At 45.6% G+C, this 25,000-nt stretch overlaps 1 protein-coding gene across 1 annotated transcript in view; it reads right to left on the bottom strand.

The window, feature by feature from the left end:
* Positions 1 to 558: 558 nt before the first annotated feature.
* Positions 559 to 25,000, bottom strand: part of LOC121870218 (inhibitory POU protein-like) — a 141,489-nt gene continuing 117,047 nt past the window's right edge. Inside the window, exons 3-7 of the mRNA XM_042371993.1 lie at positions 18,884 to 19,068; positions 17,815 to 17,828; positions 13,972 to 14,113; positions 12,795 to 12,942; positions 559 to 3,296 (exon numbers count right to left, since the gene is read on the bottom strand). Coding sequence (XP_042227927.1) covers positions 3,021 to 3,296; positions 12,795 to 12,942; positions 13,972 to 14,113; positions 17,815 to 17,828; positions 18,884 to 19,068 — 765 coding nt within the window. The 3' untranslated portion in view covers positions 559 to 3,020. The remainder of the gene's footprint in view (positions 3,297 to 12,794; positions 12,943 to 13,971; positions 14,114 to 17,814; positions 17,829 to 18,883; positions 19,069 to 25,000) is intronic.

Here is a 25,000-nt window from a genome sequence, read left to right on the forward strand (position 1 = left end):
GTGTGTGTGTGTGTGTGTGTGTGTGTGTGACTAGATGATTGGGTCCTTGAACACATATCTATTGATCTATTTTTTATTGCACATGACTAGAACCTTACACTCAGGTGAAGGCATCAGGTGAACGAGCACTTATGCCTGTGTGAATAGAAGGAGAGTAGAATGAGTATTATTACCTTTGTGACTAGAACGTTTTTGACCCACCATCACCACCAGGTCTAGAACGTTTATTGATTCTTAGTATGACTAGAACGTTTTTTGGACCACTGATTGAACATTTGAACGTTTTTTTATAATTATACCTGTGACTAGAACGTTTCTTGAACCACTGATTGAACATTTGAACGTTTCTAATAATTATACCTGTGACTAGAACGTTTCTTGAACCACTGATTGAACATTTGAACGTTTCTAATAATTATACCTGTGACTAGAACGTTTCTTGAACCACTGAACATTTTGAACACTTTGACCACTGATTGAACATTTGAACGTTTCTAATTATACCTGTGACTAGAATACCACTGATTGAACATTTGAACGAACGAACGTTTCTTGAACCACTGATTGAACATTTGAACGTTTCTAATAATTATACCTGTGACTAGAACGTTTTTTGGACCATAACTTTGAGAAAAAACCATTAATAATCTTCTCATTTATATCTACAGACGCTAAAGTGTAGCAGTTATAAGCACAAATATTTTCTTTATATAAATATTTGTGTTGACTAGTGTAGTATATTATCCGTTATATTGATTTGTTTTTCGGTTAACGATAAATCGGTTTAAATAAATATACAGAGTAGTCGAAAAACAATGCCTAGATTTTTTTTTTATTTGATAATTTAAAATATGGGTATTCATTTTCGATCACCCTGTATGTTAGTGGACAAAAGTGGTTATTTAAATTTTTTTTTTTTGGGGGGGGAATGTGTGGGTCGTTTTATGTGTGGGTCGTTTTTAAGTGTGGGTCGTTTTTATGTGAATTTTTGCAACTTGACTCGTCTGAAGGGTGTAGATGACGTGTTGGTGACATATTTAGTCGTGTTAGTTATGTGTCTGTTGGTGACGTGTTGAGACGTGTTGCTAGTGGAATAATGTTGACGACGTATTAATATTGATGGTGACGAGTTGGTGACGTGTGGGTGACTGCCTGTGGTGACGTGTTTGTACATGTTGAGACGTGTTGGAATATGTTTGTCTGGAATATATTGTTAATGACATGTGACGTACGGTTGGTGACGTGTTAGTGGTGACGACGTGGCAGGTAACAAGCGTGGAGAGGACGAGGAGGAACACCAAGACTGTGGCCCACCTCACCTCCCGACCACCACCGAATCATGAATGCTATTGACCCTCCTCGTCCGAATGTCTGCAAAAAGGCTTCCACTAATTTCTTATCTTTTTCTATCTCCTTTTCCCCGCTCGGTGATTACAACTCCTTATTAGCGGGTTTAGTATTCATTCGACTCTACAAAACACTATCATCATCATCACCGAGGCGGGCCGGGTCGGGGCGGGTTGTGTGAGCCCTTCTGTGGACTTGAGGCATCGGGTAGGCGCAATCGAACGGCGGTTGTAAGCGACCAATAGTGGTATCGTCATGCAGTTGGATTGGCCAATCAGGATGGAGAGATTGAGTCTGTTTGCTTGTGAACCTGGAGGCCAAAATCCTTGTTTTAAAAAAATTGCATTCCTAAAAAAATATTTCTTAGAGACTGAGGAACGAGGGGGTGAGGGGTGGAGCTATACATTACACGAGTGATATGTAGTTTGGGGATATATCCTGGTTGGCCTCTCCTCCAGGCAACAACAGACGGCGTAGGTAACATGTGAGGAAAATTAAAAACAATGAAGGAAACTACGACTACCTACGACTAGTTCACAAAATCCTTGAGCTCTGATGCACGTGGAAGTGCAAGTTGTTTACTACCCCGCGATAGTAAAGTTTGGTACAATTAATATATTATTATATTTACACTTCTTTGGTTAAAAGAAAAAACTTTCTTAAGAATCCTTACAAGGTACAGTACAAGACCTACTCGTCAGCCATACCGTGGAAACTTTGGAAAATAAGCCTTGTTGCTGACCGCCAGAAGGCCCGAAATCGGTGGTGACGTCATGAGTGACGTTATGGCCGGTACAAGCAACACAGTGTTTCACGTGATATCACCGGATAAGACCATTTAACCGTACTCAACATTATGCAATAAATGGGGGAGACTTAAACTAATTTTGTACAGAGTGTCCTGACAGTCATGAGTTTCACAGTCAAGCCTTCCAACAGTGTCAAAATCACAATGTTTATTATTAATTATTATTATTATCATCATTATTATTTTCTCACATTTTCTAAGTCCAATATAAAGCATAACAGTTGACCCTGAGAGCCAGCCGGGACTGAGGTCACTGCTCTCCACCATGAGGTTGACTGAGGTCATATCAAGAGTTAGGGCACTGTGTAAGTCACCTTCTTGACCTAAGTGGGTCATATTGGCCGACCCCTGATGCAGTGGACGACGAAATGGCCGTGCCGGTGGCCCTCCGTGGCCCTGCATGGCCCCGGGAGGCCAGACGGACCATCACCATCATCCTGGAGTGTCGGGGCGTGACACCCGCCGACGTACCCGTGCTCCGCCTCTCCTACAGTATACACCAGCATCGTACAAATATATATCACTGATATGTACGACAAGGCCCATTGTACGCCTCCACCCACTGGTCACCGTGAGTGTCCCAGGGTGGGCGTCACTGCGTCAGCTGTCGCGTAGCTTGGTGGGCGTGGGCGGCAGCATAGGCGTAGCTATACGCCCACGAGGGACCTGGTGCCACCCACCGGTCCCCCGCGTCACCCTGGTCCGTCCAGAGTGGGCGGGGTGTGGGCGGGCAGGGGGCGGTGTTGGAGACGGTGTTGGGTGATGGGCGATTCCCCTGCTGCTGCTGCTGCTGATGCTGATGCTGATGGTGGGCGGAGCGGGCGGGCAGGTCCAGAGCTGGACGGGCACCAGGGGAGGCCATCCACTACGGAACAGGAGTGTGCGGCGGCATGGGCGACGTCATCATGGAGCCCATGGATGTGTGCATGTTACTGCCCGTCATCTGCTTCTGTGTGGCGGCAAACTTCATCCTCTTCTGCTTCTGACGCTGGTTACAGAACCAAACGCGCACCACGTTCTTCTTCAGGTCCAGCTTCTCGGCGATGGCGGCGATCTTCTCCCCCGAGGGCCGAGGCTGCACCGCGAAGTACGCCTCCAAAGAACGCTTCTCAGGTGCTGCGATGGACGTTCGTTTGCGCTTCTGGGAGCAACAAGAAAACATGTGTCATAGTCTCTTACCACCTGCTGTACTGTACTGTACTGTACTGTACTGTACTGTACTGCACTGTACTGTACTGCACATTACTGCACTGCACTGTACTGCACTGTACTGTACTGTACTGTACTGTACTGCACTGTACTGCACTGTACTGTACTGTACTGTACTGCACTGCACTGCACTGCACTTTACTGTACTGTACTGCACTGCACTGTACTGCACTGCACTGTACTGTACTGTACTGTACTGTACTGCACTGCACTGTACTGCACTGCACTGTACTGTACTGGGTACTGTACTGCACTGCACTGTACCGGCTCAACATTACCGCATCGCACTGCACTGTACTGTACTGTACTGGTACTGCACTGTACTGCACTGTACTGTACTGTACTGTACTGCACTGCACTGTACTGCACTGCACTGTACTGTACTGTACTGTACTGTACTGTACTGTACTGTACTGCACTGCGATCGCACTCTACTGTACTGTACTCTCTATTGTACTGTACTGTACTGCACTGCACTGCACTGCAGTGTACTGTACTGTACTGTACTGCACTGTACTGTACTGTACTGTACTGTACTGCACTGCGATCGCACTCTACTGTACTGTACTGTATTGTACTGTACTGCACTGCACTGCAGTGTACTGTACTGTACTGTACTGTACTGTACTGCACTGCACTGTACTGTACTCTAATCTAATAAACAACAACAGTAGCAGTGTTTACCGTCAGCATGACGTCATAAACAACAATGCTTGTGTTTACCGTCAGCATGACGCCATAAACAACAATGGTTGTGTTTACCGTCAGCATGACGTCATAAACAACAATGGTTGTGTTTACCATCAGCATGACGCCATAAACAACAATGGTTGTGTTTACCGTCAGCATGACGTCATAAACAACAATGCTTGTGTTTACCGTCAGCATGACGCCATAAACAACAATGGTTGTGTTTACCGTCAGCATGACGTCATAAACAACAATGGTTGTGTTTACCGTCAGCATGACGCCATAAACAACAATGGTTGTGTTTACCGTCAGCATGACGCCATAAACAACAAAGGTTGTGTTTACCGTCAGCATGACGCCATAAAAAGCAACAACAGTTTGTGTTGCATCGGCGCGCGGCATCGCTAACAATGCGCGTGTTTACCGTCAGCATGACGCCGCTGGCCAATGGTTGTTGCCGTCAACATGGCGTCGCAACAGCAATAGTTGTGTTTACCGTCAACGCGACGTCGCTAACCGCTAATGGTTGTGTTTACCGTCAGCATGACGTCATAAACAACAATGGTTGTGTTTACCGTCAGCATGACGCCATACACAACAATGGTTGTGTTTACCGTCAGCATGACGTCATAAACAACAATGGTTGTGTTTACCGTCAGCATGACGCCATAAACAACAATGGTTGTGTTTACCGTCAGCATGACGCCATAAACAACAATGGTTGTGTTTACCGTCAGCATGACGTCATAAACAACAATGGTTGTGTTTACCGTCAGCATGACGTCATACACAACAATGGTTGTGTTTACCGTCAGCATGACGTCATACACAACAATGGTTGTGTTTACCGTCAGCATGACGCCATACACAACAATGCTTGTGTTTACCGTCAGCATGACGTCATACACAACAATGGTTGTGTTTTCCGTCAGCATGACGTCATAAACAACAATGGTTGTGTTTACCGTCAGCATGACGTCATAAACAACAATGCTTGTGTTTACCGTCAGCATGACGTCATACACAACAATGGTTGTGTTTACCGTCAGCATGACGTCATACACAACAATGGTTGTGTTTACCGTCAGCATGACGCCATACACAACAATGCTTGCGTTTACCGTCAGCATGACGTCATACACAACAATGGTTGTGTTTACCGTCAGCATGACGCCATACACAACAATGGTTGTGTTTACCGTCAGCATGACGTCATAAACAACAATGGTTGTGTTTACCGTCAGCATGACGCCATACACAAAATGGTTGTGTTTACCGTCAGCATGACGTCATACACAACAATGGTTGTGTTTACCGTCAGCATGACGTCATACACAACAATGGTTGTGTTTACCGTCAGCATGACGCCATACACAACAATGCTTGTGTTTACCGTCAGCATGACGTCATACACAACAATGGTTGTGTTTACCGTCAGCATGACGCCATACACAACAATGGTTGTGTTTACCGTCAGCATGACGTCATAAACAACAATGGTTGTGTTTACCGTCAGCATGACGCCATACACAACAATGGTTGTGTTTACCGTCAGCATGACGTCATAAACAACAATGGTTGTGTTTACCGTCAGCATGACGCCATAAACAACAATGGTTGTGTTTACCGTCAGCATGACGCCATAAACAACAATGGTTGTGTTTACCGTCAGCATGACGTCATAAACAACAATGGTTGTGTTTACCGTCAGCATGACGTCATACACAACAATGGTTGTGTTTACCGTCAGCATGACGTCATACACAACAATGGTTGTGTTTACCGTCAGCATGACGCCATACACAACAATGCTTGTGTTTACCGTCAGCATGACGTCATACACAACAATGGTTGTGTTTACCGTCAGCATGACGCCATACACAACAATGGTTGTTTAATGTCAGCATGACGCCGTACACAACAACAATGGTTGTAAGCACGTCAGCATGACGCCACACAACAATGGTTGCTTACCGTCAGCATGACGCCATAAACAACAATGGCTAAAGCTACTCGTCAGCATGACGTCATACACAACAATGGCTGTGCTTACCGTCACATGACGCCATAAACAACAATGGTTGTGTTTACAGTCAGCATGACGTCATAAACAAATAATGGCTGCTATCGTCAGCATGACGTCATAAACAACAATGGTTGTGTTTACCGTCAGCATGACGTCATACACAACAATGGTTGTGTTTACCGTCAGCATGACGTCATACACAACAATGGTTGTGTTTACCGTCAGCATGACGCCATACACAACAATGGTTGTGTTTACCGTCAGCATGACGTCATACACAACAATGGTTGTGTTTACCGTCAGCATGACGTCATACACAACAATGGTTGTGTTTACCGTCAGCATGACGTCATACACAACAATGGTTGTGTTTACCGTCAGCATGACGTCATAAACAACAATGGTTGTGTTTACCGTCAGCATGACGTCATAAACAACAATGGTTGTGTTTACCGTCAGCATGACGTCATAAACAACAATGGTTGTGTTTACCGTCAGCATGACGCCATAAACAACAATGGTTGTGTTTACCGTCAGCATGACGCCATAAACAACAATGGTTGTGTTTACCGTCAGCATGACGCCATAAACAACAATGGTTGTGTTTACCGTCAGCATGACGCCATAAACAACAATGGTTGTGTTTACCGTCAGCATGACGCCATAAACAACAATGGTTGTGTTTACCGTCAGCATGACGTCATAAACAACAATGGTTGTGTTTACCGTCAGCATGACGCCATACACAACAATGGTTGTGTTTACCGTCAGCATGACGTCATAAACAACAATGGTTGTGTTTACCGTCAGCATGACGCCATAAACAACAATGGTTGTGTTTACCGTCAGCATGACGCCATAAACAACAATGGTTGTGTTTACCGTCAGCATGACGCCATAAACAACAATGGTTGTGTTTACCGTCAGCATGACGCCATACACAACAATGGTTGTGTTTACCGTCAGCATGACGCCATACACAACAATGACGTTGTTGTTTACCGTCAGCATGACGCCATACACAACAATGGTTGTGTTTACCGTCAGCATGACGCCATACACAACAATGGTTGTGTTTACCGTCAGCATGACGCCATACACAACAATGGTTGTGTTTACCGTCAGCATGACGCCATACACAATAATGGTTGTGTTTACCGTCAGCATGACGCCATACACAACAATGGTTGTGTTTACCGTCAGCATGACGCCATACACAACACACAGTACAGTAATATGGACCTCAATAATTAACACACAACTGGTGCACTACACAACCAATAACAACTCAAACAATAACTATAACAAGTCAGTTATATAAGAACTGAGTTATATATTATAGGTCTCATTCCAAGTACTCTTATATAATGTATAGTGTGTTATAGTTGATGTGTTATACATAGTTTATATATATGTGAGAACACCAACACTGTAGAGCCATATTAACTGTGGCTCTACCTGGTAAGTACCTGGAGTGGCTCTATTGTTCTAACTACACACGGTACACCTGTCAGCTTACAGTGTTGGCTGATTTATGAAGCTGTCAGCTTACCGTGTTAACAGATGTATAGCAACATTAGCTTACCGTGTTGGCTGGCGTATAGAACTGTCAGCTTACCGTATTGGCTGATTTATAGAACTGTCAGCTTACCTTGTTGGCTGGCGTATAGAACTGTCAGCTTACCGTGTTGGCTGGCGTATAGAACTGTCACCTTACCGTGTTGGCTGATTTATAGAACTATCAGCTTACCGTGTTGGCTGGCGTATAGAACTGTCAGCTTACCGTGTTGGCTGACATATAAAACTGTCAGCTTACCGTGTTGGCTGACATATAGAACTATCAGCTTACCGTGTGAGTACATAACTTACCCCCATCAGTACCGACGTTAACTCACCATCTATAAAGTACTTACATTAACCTACCGTATATATACCGTAGCGACCGACCGACCGACACACACACACACACACACACACCTGGATCTCTCGTGTGTGTGTGTGTGTGTGTGTGTGTGTTTGGTCGGTCAGGTGAGGTTATCTCAGGTACACCTTCATTAATTAGTAAACATGCGACACAGGTAACAAGTCCTTTCACTCAGCAGCTGGTCTGACCTTCCGCCTCATACGTGCTTCTCTATACTACCGAGTCCTCTATGTGACGTAAACTGCTATTGATGCCTCTATTACGGGGCTTTATTGATGCCTCTATTACGGGGCTCTGTTACGGGCTCTATTACGGGGCTCTATTGATGCCTCTATTACGGGGCTCTATTGATGCCTCTATTATGGGGCTCTGTTACGGGCTCTATTGATGCCTCTATTACGGGGCTCTGTTACAGGCTCTATTACGGGGCTCTATTGGTGCCTCTATTACGAGGGCTGTGATGCCTCTGTGCAGGGAGCTCTATTGATGCCCCCTCTGTACAGGAGCTCTGTTACGGGCTCTGTGCAGGGCTCCTATTGATGCCTCTATTGTGAGATTCTGTTACAGGCTCTGTGGTGCCTCCTATGCAAGGGCTCAGATTGCAGGGGCTCTGTTGAGGGTCTGTTGCAGGAGCTCTATTGCAGGGGCTCTGTATGCTGAGCTCTGTTACAGGGGCTCTGTTGCAGGGGCTGCTACAGGGGATCTATAACAGGGGCTCTGTGCAGGGCTCTGTTACGGAGCTCGTGATGCACCTCTGTGGGGGCTCCTATTGCAGGGGTTGTTACAGGGGCTCTGTGGTGCCTCCTATTACGGGGCTCTATTGCAGGAGCTCTATTACAGGGAGAAGCTCTATTGCAGGGCTCTATTACAGGGCTCCTATTACGGGGCTCTGTGCAGGGCTCTATTGATGCCTCTATTACGGGGCTCTATTGCAGGGCTCTATTACGGGGATCTGTTACGGGGCTCTATTACAGGGCTCGATTGCGGGGTTCTATTACGGGGCTCTATTGATGCCTCTATTACGGGGCTCTATTGCAGGGCTCTATTACGGAGCTCTATTACGGGGTTCTATTGCGGGGCTGTATTGCTGGGCTCTATTACGGAGCTCTATTAAGGGGTTCTGTTGCGGAGCTCTATTGGTTATGATTTCCGCATTTGGGTTCTGTTTCGAGGTTCTGCTTGTCTGCTTTCTGTGTGTGTGTGTGTGTGTGTGTGTGTGTGTGTGTGTGTGTGTGTGTGTGTAAACACAAGTCTCGATGCCTGAGCACTTTCTCTTCCCGGTGTTCAATATAAGCCTGAATAAATGACACACACACACACACACACACACACACACACACACACACACACACCAGTAAGGTTTGTGCTGCCTGGATCAACTAAAATGACCTTTAGCTCTCTAACCCATCAACAGTAACCCCCACCTTAACCCCCATAAATAAATATATACATAAATAAATAAACCAAAGTATATGTATAAAATGACAGTTATATGTATACTGAACGATATGTATGAAAGCCCACTATGTATACTGATCAAAGTGTACGAATGATTTTTTATGAATACTGAATAAAATGTATAGATGTATAATGGGTTGAATCTTTTGGTTAATTAAGGTGATGATCCAGGTGAGTAATTAATGACCTCGAGTGAGTACAGGTAGAGAGCCAGAGGGACATACGCCTTTATGTTCAGGAGCAATAAAACCCATAACGGCGTGTCTTATGGCTTATTACCTCAATGTTTCCTGTTGGCCCGTGACACATATTGTCCGTGACACACATGGCCCGTGACACACTTGGCCGTGACACATGGCCCGTGACATACATGGCCCGTGATACATATGGCTCGTCACAAACATGGCCCGTGACACACATGGCCCGTGATACAGATGGCCCGTGATACACATGGCCCGTGACATATGGCCCGTGACACGCATGGCCCGTGTTATATATGGCCCGTGACAAACATGGCCTGCAGAATCATGCTCGGCGCAGAATACTCCGGCTACACCAACGCTCTCTCCACCCTGGAAATGCCATCCCTCAGTGACCTCCACCACCAAGCACTGGAAAGATTTGGCAGCCAACTACTGCACCACCCTCGTCATGGCCACCTCCTGCCACCCACCCAACTCGCGCAGTCCGCCACTACAACAAAATTCAGCCCATAAGAGCCCGCACCGATAGATATAAGAACAGCACCATCCCATCTATTGTTGAAATAATAAACAACTCCTGATTTATGTACTGTACAGCCCTGTAAATATATTCAACGCATATTATATCATTATGTCTAAATCAATGTAAGTCTGTATATTTTCAGCCACCGGCTGCAACTCTATTAATAAACCGTTTATTATTATTATTATTATTACACATGGCCCATGACACATTTGGCCCGTAACACAAATCACACATGGCCCGTGACACATATGGCCCGTGACACATATGGCCCGTGACACATATGGCCCGTGACACATAGGCTACCAGTTGGTCCTAATTGGTTAGCGTTGGATGTACAGTATCTGTGTTTTGTAGTGAGTGAGTGAGTGAATGAGTGAACGAATGAGTGAATGAGCGAATGAATGAGCGAGTGAGTAAATGAACAAATGAGTGAGTGAGTGAGTGAGTGAGTGAATGAACGAATGAGTGAATGAACGAATGAGTGAGTGAGTGATTGATTGAGTGAATGAAAGAGTGAGTGAATAAATGAATGAATGAATGAATGAAAGAATGAGTGAATGAGCGAATGAATGAGCGAGTGAGTAAATGAACAAATGAGTGAGTGAGTGAGTGAATGAACGAATGAGTAAATGAACGAATGAGTGAGTGAGTGATTGATTGAGTGAATGAAAGAGTGAGTGAATAAATGAATGAATGAATGAAAGAATGAGTGAATGAGCGAATGAATGAGCGAGTGAGTAAATGAACAAATGAGTGAGTGAGTGAACAAATGAGTGAGTGAATGAGAGAATGAATGAACGAATGAATGAGTGAGTGAATGAACGAATGAATGATTGAGTGAGTGAGTGAGTGAGTGGCGGCCCTCAACACACTAATACATCAGCCACAGTGAGAGACGGGCGGCTACAAGTACCTTTTAGGCCTAAGTAATAATGATATAATTCTACAAGAGGAGGCGTAAGTGTGTACCTTGTGAGTGATCAACAAACAACCACCCCTTCCCTCCACCCCTCCTTCTCCTCCCCCCCCACCCCTCCTTCTCCCCTCCCCCTTCCACCCCTCCTCCTTCTTCCTCCTTCCCTTTCTCCCCCCTCAGCCTTCCTCTCCTTCTCCATCCCTCCTTCTCTCCCTCCACCCTCTTCCTCCTCCACCCTCCTTTCTCCCCTCCTCCTCCACCCTCCTTCTCCCCCTCCACCTCCTTCTCCCCTCCCTCAGCCTTCCTTACCCCTTCCTCCACCCTCCTTACCCTCCTTGTCCTCTCCCTCCACCCCTCCTTCCAACCCTCTCGGCCCTTCTTCCACCTTCTCTTGCCCCTCCAACGCCCCCAGCCCTCTATAGCCCCTCCAACGCCCCAGCCCTTTCTAGCCCCTCCCAGTCTCCAACGCCCTCCCCCTGTGGTCTGAGTGTAGCCCTGGCTACCAGAGCGAGCCTACTGCTTTAGCCACCTCGTGTATCAAGATTCCTCAAACGTTTTATTTATTTATTTTATTTTGTAATTATTTTCTTAATTCTCAGTATTTATGTTTATTCTATTATTTATTTATTTATTCTGTGTTATTGTATTATTGGTCTGAAGGTGTTTATTTTAACCCTTGTTTACTTTTGTATCTGTCTGTCTGTCTGTCTGTCTGCCTGCCTGTCTGTCTGTCTGTCTGTCTGTCTGTCTGTCTGTCTGTCTCTCTCTCTTCTCTTTCCCCATTTTTCTTTCTCTCTCTCTCTTTCTATTTAATCTCACCTCAATTTACCTCTTTAATCTAACTCACTTGACTTATTTAATTAATCCCAATTAATTTCTTATTAATCTATATAATTATCCTTTATTTATCTCTCTGTTTGTCTTTTCTTTCTACTAATTTATCCTCGTCTGTGTTATTGAGTTATTCTTCTTCCTCCTTCCGTCCTGGGAATTATCTTCCTCTTCCTCCTCCTCCTCTCCTTCTTCTACCCTCCAGATAAACCTTCGAGGACGAGGGTTTAACTCTTTGAGGATTATACCTTAAACCATCGTCTGTTGGAGTTATAACTAAACCATCGTCCTCAAAGGGTTATTCTCACCTCATTAATCACCTTTCCATACCTTGATAAGAAATCGCCCCTTCCCTTCCCTTCCCTTCCCTACCCTTTCCTTACCTTCCCTTTCCTTCCCTTCCCTTGGTCTGTTAAGTTAATCCTGCCATTATCCACTAAATCCACCTTACGCCATTATATAAAGACCATTAAGTATACTGGACGCCTTTAAGTAGAACCGGACTATAGATCCTTAAGTGTGTGTGTGTGTGTGTGTGTGTGTGTGTGTGTGTGTGTGTGTGTGTGTGTGTGTGTGTGTGTGTGTGTGTGTGTGTACGGGCCATAATAACTCATCAACGACAGACAGACGGACATCAGATCTCAATAACTCACAGAGCACGCGAACATTGTAACAACACTGTAACTCATAAGTAATAAATGAGTAACTTGAGGTGTGAGTGACATTAGAACGCCCTTAAGAGCCTAGACGGTAACTCATAAGTGCTAGCCTACGTCACATCCTACTATATATATATATATCCGAGGACTCTGGAATCCTAATATCCTGTTTTAAGTGATCCATCGTTCATCCTCACATCATCTACCTCGCCCATGGGCAGGACGGAGGGCGCCTCAGGGTCCCGACGTTTGTTCTTGGCTTGGGCTTCGGCTTCCTCCAACCACGCCTGTAGCACTGGTTTAAGGGCGATCATGTTGTTGTGGGACAGTGTCAGGGATTCGAACCTGTGAGGTGAGAGACGGGGGAGAGATGGAAGGGTTAATAGTGATGTAGAGAGAGAGAGAGAGAGAGAGAGAGAGAGAGAGAGAGAGAGAGAGAGAGAGAGAGAGAGAGAGAGAGAGAGAGAGAGAGAGAGAGAGAGAGAGAGAGAGAGAGAGATAAAAATGAAAAAAACAATAACTGATAACCCTCCAAAGAATTATATACAACTGTTATAAGAATTCATATATTAATCCATAACTGATGTATTGATCTTGATTATAGAGAAAATTATATCCCTTTAAAATAATCTCTGTAGTACAATAACATAAATACCATCCCTTCCTTGAGTACAATAACATAAGTACTACCCCTTCCTTGAGTACAATAACATAAGTACCATCCCTTCCTTGAGTACAATAACATAAGTACTACCCCTTCCTTGAGTACAATAACATAAGTACTACCCCTTCCTTGAGTACAATAACAGCAAATATGTTAAATATTCATTCCTAGTACAGCAGTAAAAGCAGGTAAAGTACAGCAGGTAAAGACAGCAGGTAAAACTAACCCTTATGTGGTAACAGCAGGAGAATGACCCTACCTTCTTCCCCTTCGTCAGTTGATGAGGAAGAGGAGGAAGAGTAGGAAGACGGAAGGATGGAAGGAAGGAAGGAAGGAAGCAGTGTAGGAAGGAGCGACGAAAGAGGCGTAGGAAAAATGAAGGAGAAAGAGGGGAAGGTGTTGGAAGGAGGAAGAGAAGGTGTAGGAAGGAGGAAGGAGAAGGAGGTGGCACAGGAAGAAAGAAGAAGGGAGGAGACGAAGAGAGATGGCGTAAGAAGGAGGAAGGAAGGAAGGAAGGAAGAAAGGAAAGAAATAAGGAATTTCACGTACCTGCAAAAGACAAGAAGAAGGAGGAACAGGATACGTAGGAAGAAGGAAAGAAAGAAACGGATGAAAAAACGTAAGAAGAAGGAGGAACAAAGGAAGGAAAAAAAGAATGAAGGAAAGAAGGAAAGAAAGAAGGAAGAAATGAAGGAAGATCACGTACGTACCTGCAGATGGTAGACTGGGAGAGCGCGCCCACACCAGGTAACTTAAGATTAGCTAATGCCTTGCCCACGTCTGCCTGCGTAACACTCCACCTTATGCGTCGCTGTTTGAACCGTTCTGCAAAGGCTTGAGCTTGCGGGGGTCCTATTGTATGCGCATGCTGAGGAGAGAGAAAGAGAGAGAGAACGGTGTGTGTGGATAATGCTGCTGAAGGGATGGAGAGAGAGAGAGAGAGAGAGAGAGAGAGAGAGAGAGAGAGAGAGAGAGAGAGAGAGAGAGAGAGAGAGAGAGAGAATGATATTATATGGAGTAAGACTAGTGTTAATAGGGAGGGGTGAGGAAAGGGAGAGGAGAGGGGAGAGGGGTGAAGGGGGATGGGAGGAAACAGGGAAGGGAAAGGAAGGGAAGGAAGGGGTAAGGGGGAAGGAAAAGAAGGGATATACATGATGGATTAGTAACATCTTCCGCCTGTCTGATACTGCGATGGGCTGAGGAGGAGTGGTCTGAGAGATGGTAGTGACCAGTAGGGGTAGTGGATAGGGAGGGATGAAGGAGGACGTGGGGAGGAGGAGGAAGAGGGGTTGGTAGGAGAAGAAGGAGGAGGAGGAGGAGGAGAAGGAGGAAATAGGAGGAGAAGGAGAAATAGGGAGGAGAAGGAGGAGGAGAAGGAGGAAAGAGGGAGAAGGAGGAGGAGAAGGAGGAGGAGGGAGGAGGAGAAGGAGGAAATAGGAGGAGAAGGAAGAAATAGGAGGAGAAGGAGGAGGAGGAGAAGGAGGAAATAGGAGAGGAGGAGGAGGAGGAGAAGGAGGAAGAAGGAAGAAAGAGGAGGTGAAAGAGGAGGAGAAGGAGGAGGTGGATAGGCGTAGAAGGAGAGGAGGAGGAGGAGAGAGAATAAGCATAGCATTGTTTTGTGGTAATACAATTTTGTCTGTGTGTGAGACTTGACGCAACTTTGTCTGGTTAAGAAATAACACTGCTTAATGTGGTGGGTGGAGGTGGTGGTGGGGGGAGGTAGGTGGGAGGTGGTGGGGGAGGTGGTGGGAGAGGTGGTGGGTGGGGGGAGGTGTGGTGGGAGAGGTGGTGGAGAGGTGGTGGTGGTGGGGAGAGGTGGTGGTGGTGGGGGAAGAGGTGGTGGTGGTGGGGGGAGAGGTGGTGGTGGTGGGGGGAAGAGGGTGGGGGGGAGAGGTGGTGGTGTGGGGGAGGTGGGGGAGAGGTGGTGGTGGGGAGAGGTGGTGGTGGAGAGGTGGTGGAGAGGTGGGTGGGGAGGGTGGTGGGGAAGAGGTGGGTGGTGGTGGGGGGAGGTGGTGGTGGGAGAGGTGGTGGAGGTGGGTGTGGTGGGGAGAGGTGGTGGGGGAAGAGGTGGGGAGAGGTGGTGGTGGGAGAGGTGGTGGTGGTGGGGAGGTGGTGGGAGAGGTGGTGAAGAGGGTGGGTAGGGGTGGTGGGGAGAAGTGGTGGAGAGGTGGTGGTGGGGAGGTGGTGGGAGAGCGATGGTGGGGGAGGTGGTGGTGGTGGGGAGAGGTGGTGGTGAGAGGTGGTGTGAGGTGGTGGTGGTGGGGGAGGTAGTGGTGGAGAGGTGGTAGAGAGGTGGTGGTTGTGGTGAGGGGAGAGGTGGTAGGGAGTAGGACAGTGATGGTCGAGCAGTTGGAGCAGTGATGGTGAGCAGTGTTGGAGCAGTGGTGGAGGAGTTAGACAGTGTGGAGCTGCTGGAGTTGGTGCAGGTGGAGCAGTGTTGGAGTAGTGATGAGCAGTGGTGGAGCAGGTTGACAGGAGAGTGTTGAGCAGTGATGGTGGAGCAGTGGTGGAGTAGTGTTGGAGCAGTGGTGGAGTAGTGTTGACAGTAGGAGAGGAGTTGGACAGAATGGAGATATTGTTGAGCAGCAGGTGGAGTAATGTTGGACAGTGGTGAGTAGTGTTGGGACAGTGGTGAGATTGGTGACAGTGGCATGGTAGAAGTTGAGAGAGTAGTGGTGGAGTAGGATGAATGGGAGAAGGGGAGCAGTGATAGAGCAGTGATGGAGAGTGGTGAGCAGTGTTGGAGCAGGTGTTGAAGGGAAAGGGTGAGTAGTGTCGGGACAGTGGAAGGGTAGTGTTGGGGGTAGGTTGAGCAGTGGTGGAGAAGTGTTGTGGTCAGTGGTGGAGCAGTGTTGGAGCAGGTGAGTAGGTTAGTAGTGAGCAGGAGGTTGGGGCAGTGCTAAGAGGGTGAGTAGGCTGGTTGCAGCAGGAGTAGTGGTGAGTGAAGGGGTATTAGTGTGAGAGCTGGTTATGAGCAAAGTGTGGTAGTGATGGAGTAGGTTGTAGTGTTGACAGTGGTGAGTAGTGCTGAGCAGTGGTGGAGTAGAGTTGGAGCAGGATGGAGTAGTGTTGGACAGTGGTGGAGAAGTAGTGGAAGAAAGAAAGAAGTTGAGCATTGGTGGAGAAAGGTGGAGTGGTGTTGAAGTAGTGTTGTGTAGGTGAGCGAGAAAGGAGTAGCTTGGAAGAGAGTTGTGTTTGGAGTTGAGGAGGTGTTGGGGTAGTGTTGGGGTAGTGGTGAGCAGTGTTACAGGTGAGAAGTGTTGGAGGGGAGAAGCTGGACAGTGGTGGAGAGGGTAGTGTTGGGGTAAGGGTGTGGGTGGAGTTAGTGTTTGAGTAGTTGGTGAAAATAAGGTGAGTAGTATTGGGTAGTGTTGGGGTAGTGCGGAGTTGTGTCGGAGTAGGTGTTGGAGTAGTGTTGAGCAGGAGTAGTACAGTGGTGTAGTGTGTGAGCTGTGTTTATAGAGGACAGGGTAAGCAGTGTGAGCAGTGTTGGAGCAGTGTTGAAGTAGTGTTGACAGTGGTAGAGTAGTGTTGAGTAGTGGTGGAGTAGTGTTGGAGCAGTGAGTGAGTAGTGTTGAGTAGTGGTAGATTAGTGTTGAGTAGTGGAGCAGTGTTGGAATAGTGGTGAGTAGTGTTGGAGTAGTGGTGAGTGGTGAGAGTGTTGGGAGCAAAGATATGGAGTAAGGAGTAGTGTGTTAGAAAGTGTAGGAGAAGAGGGAGTAGTGGTGGAGAATAGTTGGTAGTGGAGAAGAGTTGAATAAAGGAGCAGAGGGAATAGTGGTGATAGTGTTGGAGTAGTGGTGGAGTAGTGTTGGAGTAGTGTTGGAGCAGTGGTAGGGTTATAAAGGAACTATTGATCTGGAGAAGAGTGATGGCAGGTGGAGGTGAGGCAGCCCCCACTCAGTGTTTGTGTCTGGCTGGAGTGTTAGGTGTGGGTGTGGTAGTGGTGGGTGATGTGTGTGTGTAGGTAGTGGGTGATAGTGTAGGTGTGTGATGGTGTAGTGGATAGTGTAGTAGGGTGATGGTGGATAGTGTGGATGTGTGTGTGTAGTGGTGATAGTGTAGGTGTGGTGATGGTGTAGTGGTGATAGTGTAGGTGTGGTGATGGTGTAGTGGTGATAGTGTGGATGTGGTGGGTGTAGCGGTGATAGTGTAGTGGTGATAGTGTAGGTGTGGTGATGGTGTAGTGGTGATAGTGTAGTGGTGATAGTGTAGGTATAGTGATGATAGTGTAGGTGTAGTGGTGATAGTGTAGTGGTGATAGTGTAGGTATAGTGATGATAGTGTAGGTGTAGCGATGATAGTGTAGAGTGATAGTGACAGGTTGAGACAATATCAAAATACAATGAAAATAACTATATAAAAACACGTCAACATTTAATAATAACAATAACAACAATAATAACAATAATAATCACAATACTTATTTTATATCAATAGATAATAACACATCAATTAACGCTACTAAATGACATGACTAATTAATAATGTTCATTTGGTTAGAGTATTATGATTGGGTATAATTATTTATAGGTATGATAATTAGCTCTCACCTGCCCTGGAATACCTTTAAGGACGAGACGTGTGTGAAAAATTTATTAATCAGTTAAATTTAAGGTGAGAGTTGGGGGAGTGAGAGACTCTAAATAATAATAATAATAATAATAATAATAATAATAATAATAATAATAATAATAATAATAATAATAATAATAATAATAGAAGCATATTTAGATCACCTTAAAATTAGCTTCCCTAACCTAACCTAACCCCCCCAGGTAAAGTTAAGGTGTTTAATCATCAGGTGTAATAAGGTAAGGTGAGCTAATCCCCCCAGGTGAGAGTTGGTGATGAGGTGTTGGGGAAGAATGCTACTGACGGGGGGAGTCGGGGGGGGTGCAGGTAAAGGCCGGAACCACTGTCATGATTTCGTTAATGGTGGAGGAAGGAGACGATAAGTAGGATAATGTTGATAGATAATGGACAAGAGGATGATAGGATGAGAAGGGGGGTGGGGAGGGTAGAGGAGGATGAGAAAAGGAAGATTTTTTATGTTCCTTAGCTCTTCCTATGTGATTTTTCTCTCTCTCTCACGGTGTTATCCTGCCGTGTTTAACTCACACTTCCCATAACCTGCATGTAAAGTTATTAAAGTTTAACCTGACCTAAACAGTGTGTGTGTGTGTTCAACCAATACGCCTTCCTTCCCTCCTTCCTTCCTTCCTTTCTTCCTCCCTCTCTTCTCTCCCTTACTGTTTGTCTCCCTGACTTCCTCCCTCTCTTTCTCTCTCCTTGCTTACTCTCCCTCTCTCATCCTGTTTCTCTGCTTCCCTCTCCCCACCTCTCTGTTTCCTTCCTTCCCTCACCCTCGCCTCCCCCCTCCCTGCTTGCCTAACCTGAGGCTATGCGCAAACCTCACTAGCGCAGTGGCTGATTAAATCCTTGTGTGTATGTATGTATGTATGTATGTATGTTTGTACAGGTGTGTATGTATGCATGTAAGTATTTATGTAAGTATGTATGTATGTATGTATATATGTATGTATGTATGTATGTATGTATGTATGTATGTATGTATGTGGACAGGACAGGTGTGGATGACGTTGGCACTCATTTACTCACCTGAGGGGCATGTGTGGGTGGGTGAGCCCTGGGTGTGGCATCATGGTGTTCATGGGGCTATGGGTGTAGACGGCCCCATGGAGCTGGTGCATGGAGCCCCCGTCACTCATGGGCGTGAGGGTGGTCATGGAGGACGAGGAGATAGGGTCCAACATCTCCAGGCCGTCCATACTGTGGTGACCCATCTGGAGGACGAGGAGGAGATCATTAGAGGAGTTACTTCTGCTGCTGGTGAGTGACGGTGAGTGAGTGACGGTGGTGAGTGACGGTGGTGAGTGACGGTGAATGAGTGACGGTGGTGAGTGACGGTGGTGAGTGACGATGGTGTGTGGCGGTGGATGAATGAGTGATTGAAGAGTGACGGTAATGGTAATGAATAACATATAATGAGTAAAGGATAATGAGTAACAGGTAATGAATAACAATGAATCATAAACACAGAATCAATGCTGAAAAACAAGGCGATAATAAACAACCATTAGTAAGCAAACAGGTAAAAAATAACAACCCTCTTCAACACAACACAGTACAACAAGTTATTACAACCTCGTCTCTATCACTTACAAAAATCACAACACAAGCTCCCAAGCCCTCGCTAGCATACAGTGACCCCTCTCTCTCTCTCTCTCTCTTCATGTTGACCTTTGACCTGGGAGGGGGAGGGAGGTCAAGGTAAGGGGTGACATGACCTCAGATGTAGGAGTTATGTACAGGGGAAACTCGTGTATTTAGCTGATTATTATATATTTTGTGTGTGGTTAAATACTACTACTACTACTACTACTACTACTACTATTACTACTACTACTACAATAAAATAAATAAATAACTACTACTACAATAATAGTCACACCTTCGCCGCCATTTTATTACCTTAATATTAAATATCCTAATACATAAGTAGCTACCCTAGCTGTGTTGAGTTAGTTGAACCGCAGATCTATGCGGCATTCAGTGACTGTTGCCTCATAGTCAATATCTGCAACTGTTGTCGGCTTTGGGGCCGATGCTCTCGTTCCCCTGAGGCAGAGCAAAGCAGACCAAAGGAGAGAGCAGGACAGTCGACATCTCATCCAGGCTGTAACAACTTCTGGGCTGCTGCTTCTGTTCGGAGATCAACTCCGCGAGTCTGGCGTAGAAGCATCTTGCACTTGGTCCCATCCCACCAGAGGTTGTGAACATAGAGGAGTGAAGCTGCCTTGATCAACGTTCTGAATTCTCTCCCCGTATGCCCTTATCTTGTCGTTCTCGTTCCTCCTGTGCGCAGCATCGAGAGCTAAGTTACGGTGACATGCGGCCATGGGATAAAAAATCCTGATGTCGAAGAAGGCTCGCTGTCCCCGCGTCCAGAATCCTCGAGCACTGACGTCAACACGGGCTTCGTTGGATGTGTTTGAAGTCCTACTACTACTACTACTACTATTACTACTACTACTACTACTTCTACTATTACATAAAACATACACAAATACACCCTACACATTAAAACATACACACATACACAAAAACATGCATACACACATACACCCGATACATTAAAACATACACACATACACATAAAAACATACATATACACATACACCCTACACATTAAAACATACACACATACACATAAAAACATACATACACACATACACCCTACACATTAAAACATACACACATACACATAAAAACATACATACACACATACACCCTACGCGACAAACACCTTAAGAATGACAGCAGTAAAAGAGCCGACCAGCACCCAGCCCCGGCCTCATAAAACAGTGGTGGATATACGCCCGAGTGAGTCGCCTACTACTACTACTACGACTACTACTACTACGACTACGACTACTAATACTACTACTACGACTACTACTACTACGACTACTAATACTACTACGACTACTACTACGACTACGACTACTACGACTACTACTACTACTACGACTACTAATACTACTACTACGACTACTACTACTACGACTACGAATACTACTACGACTACTACTACTAATACGACTACTACTAATACTGTAAACAACAACAATAACAATAAAGTAACTATTTCAACAACAACAACAAGAACAGTAACTATGTCAACAAAAAACAAGAACAGTGACAACAACAACAGTGACAACAAAAACATTGACAACAACAACAGTGACAACAGTGACAAACGGTGACAACAAAAACGGTGACAACAACAGCAATTGACAACAAAAAGCATTGACAACAACAACGGTGACAGCACCATTATTAACAACTAAAGCTAACAACAGTAACAATAGTCCCCCTCCAGCCAACTACGGTCTACCACAGCTAACAGCAGCAGCAGCAGTAAAAAGAAATATATGCCACAGTAAACAACAACAACAATACAGTAAGCAACAAGCAATGCACAGTAACAACAACAGCCCACAGTAAAGCAACAACAGCCATACAGTAAACAACAACAACAACAATAGTCACAGTAAACGCTTAACGGCCACAGTAAGAAACCTTAACAGCCGCCACAGTAAACAGCTTAACAGCCACAGTAAACGGCAGCAGCCGCCACGGTAAACAACAACAACAACAACAATAGTCTGATAAGCAACAGCAGCCACAGTAAACAACAACAGCCGCCACAGTAAACCCAACAACAGCCACAGTAAACAACAACAGCCGCCACGGTAAACAACAACAACAACAATAGTCACAGTAAACAACAACGTACAGTAAACAACAACAGCCGCCACGATGATAAACAACAACAGCCACAGTGAAAGCAACAACAGCCGCCACGATGAAGCAACAACGGCCACAGTAAGCAACAACAGCCGCCACGGTAAACAACAACAACAACAACAATAGTCACGATAGTAACAACGGCCACGATGAAAACAACAACAGCCGCCACGATGAAGCAACAGCAATACAGTAAACAACAGCAGCCGCCACAGTAAGCAACAGCAACAACAATGGTCACAGTAAACAACAACGGCCACAGTAAACAACAACAACAGCCACGGTAAACAACAGCAGCCACAGTAAACAACAACAGCCGCCACGATAGTAACGGCAGCCTGATGAAGCAACAACAGCCACAGTAAACAACAACAGCCACAGTAAACAACAACAGCCACAGTAAACAACAACAACAGCTACAGTAAACAACAACAACAACCTCAGCAGCAGTACAAAAAGTTTCTACCGCAGCTAAAACAACAGCACCAGCAACAACAGCAGTAAGAGAAGGTTCTACAACAGCTAACATCAGCAGCAGGAGGAGCCCACATCTACTAAGCTCGACACAAGACATTCTACTGCGGCAGGAGGTGAGTGTGCGTCAGGTCACGTGTTAGAGGTCCCTGGAGGTGGCAGGGCCGCTAACCTGGCCCTCTGGGGGACACTCAGAGGGCCAGGCTAGTGCCTCCAGGACCATCACACCACACACTCACCGCCACACCCAACACCAGTGCCATCACCACACCTAAACACCGCTCGGACTGCTAATGTTGATTTCATCTCCACCATTTTACTATCAAAACCCTCTTCTTATTCTCCTTTCTTCCTTTTATTCTTATTCCTTCCACCGTTATTCCTTTCCGTCGTTATTCCTCTCCTCGTTATTCCTTCTTCGTTATTCTTCCACCTTATTCCTCCACCGTTATTCCTCTCCGTCGTTATTCCTCTCCGTCGTTATTCCTCTCCGTCGTTTGTTTTTCTGTCGTTATTCCTCCGTTTGTTTTGGTTTTTTTTTCCGTTTATTCTTCCACCGTTATTCCTCTCACCGTTATTCTCTCCGTCGTTATTCCTTCCACCGTTATTCCTCTCCACCGTTATTCCTCTCCACTTTTGTTATTCTCTTTATTCCTTCCACCGTTATTCCCCTCGTTATTCCTCTCCGTCGTTATTCCTCTCCGTCGTTATTCCTCTCCGTCGTTATTCCTCTCCACCGTTATTCCTCTCCGTCGTTATTCCTCTCGTCGTTATTCTCTCCGTTTGTTATTCCTTCACCGTTATTCCTTCCGTTTTCCTCGTTATTCTTCCGTTATTCTCCGTTATTCCTCTCGTTTTCTCCTTATTCTCCCCTTCTTATTCTCCGCCGTTATTCCTCTCCACCGTTATTCCTCTCCGTCGTTATTCCTCCACTTATTCTTCCGCCGTTATTCTCTCCTCGTTATTCCTCTCCGTCGTTATTCCTCTCCCGTTATTCCTCTCCACATTATTCCTCTCCGTCGTTATTCCTCTCCGTCGTTATTCCTCTCCACCGTTATTCCTCTCCGTCGTTATTCCTCTCCGTCGTTATTCCTCTCCACCGTTATTCCTCTCCACCGTTATTCCTCTCCACCGTTATTCCTCTCACCGTTATTCCTCTCCGTCGTTATTCCTCTCCGTCGTTATTCCTCTCCCGTTATTCCTTCCGTCGTTATTCCTTCCGTCGTTATTCCTCTCCACCGTTATTCTCTCCGTTATTCTCGTTATTCCTCTCCACCGTTATTCCTTCCACCGTTATTCCTCTCCACCGTTATTCCTTCCGTCGTTATTCCTCTCCGTCGTTATTCCTCCACCGTTATTCCTCTCCATCGTTATTCTTGTATTCTTTTCTTGTCGTTATTCCTTCGTTATTCCTTCCGTTATTCCTCTCGCGTTATTCCTTCCACCGTTATTCCTTCCCGTTATTCCTCTCCACCGTTATTCTCTCTCGATTATTCCTCTCCGTCGTTATTCCTCTCCGTCGTTATTCCTCTCCACCGTTATTCCTCTCCGTCGTTATTCCTCTCCGTCGTTATTCCTCTCACGTTTCTCCACCGTTATTCCTCTCCGTCGTTATTCCTCTCCACCTTATTCCTCTCCACGTTATTTCTTTTTTGTTTTTATTCCTCTCCGTCGTTATTCCTCTCCGTTATTCTTCCACCGTTTTCCTCACGTTATTCCTCTCCGTCGTTATTCCTCTCCGTCGTTATTCCTCCTCCGTGTTTTCTCTCCACTGTTATTCTCTGTCGTTTTCCGTTATTCCTCTCAGTTTTCCTCTGTTATTCCTCTCACCGTTATTCCTCTCCACCGTTATTCCTCCGTTCTTCGTTATTCTCTCCTCATTATTTTCCGTCGTTATTCTACTATTTCTCCGTCGTATTCCCGTTATTCCTCTCGTCGTTATTTTCCGTGTTTTTTCGTTAATAAAATCATTCATTTATCTCTATATCATATCAGTATTTTATTTATTTTTTTGTATTTTATTGACCCACATCTGTAAGGCCAGGACGTGAACCATAGTCTAGCGTGACCCTGAGACCCGTGTGTGTACAGTGGAGAGCCATCTTGAAACACACACACACATCACTACACTTCACCATAACCTCGTGGGTGGTGATGATGATGATGGTGATAATAGTGATGGTGACAGAAGTATGTTAATTCAGTAGAGTATTATTGAAGTGTGTTAGTTAAGTGTGTGGGCATTATATGAGTGTGTTGGTTGAGTGCAATCATCATTAAAGTATGTCAATTGGTGTGAAGTATCAGTAATCATAGAGATTTATATACACACCATAAAAGCAGTAATTTATATTGAAGAAAATTTATATTACACATTATGTAGAATTTATATTAATGGAACTCTGAAAAAATTATAAGTAATTTATCTTAGTCTATATTTACTTATATTTGTAAGTGATATAGTGTGTGTGTGTGTGAAGTTATACCTCCCCTCCCACAACCACGACTACTACCCCTCCCCTCACAACCGACTACTTACCCCTCCCCCACAACCACAACTACCTCCCTCCCCTCTCTTCCCTCCTCAAAACCACAACTACTACCCCTCCCTCGTCATCCCTCCCTCACAACAACTACCCCTCCTCCTCCTTACAACCACAACTACTACCCTCCCCTACAACCACAACTACTACCCCTCCTCCTCCTCCCTTACAACCACAACTACTACCCCTCCCCTACAACCACAACTACTACCCCTCCTCACAACCACAACTACTACCTCCCCATGTCCTCCTAACCACTACCAGTACTACAATAACAACCACTACCACTCTTAACCTCCTCCCTCCTCACCCTTCCTCGCCCTCTCCCCCTCCCTCAGCCTACATTAGGAGGATCAGGCCCCACACGTCGGCCACACCACGCACCGGG

This window comes from Homarus americanus, unplaced genomic scaffold, assembly GCF_018991925.1.
Source record: "Homarus americanus isolate GMGI-L3 unplaced genomic scaffold, GMGI_Hamer_2.0 scaffold52687, whole genome shotgun sequence".
Lineage (NCBI taxonomy): Eukaryota > Metazoa > Arthropoda > Malacostraca > Decapoda > Nephropidae > Homarus > Homarus americanus.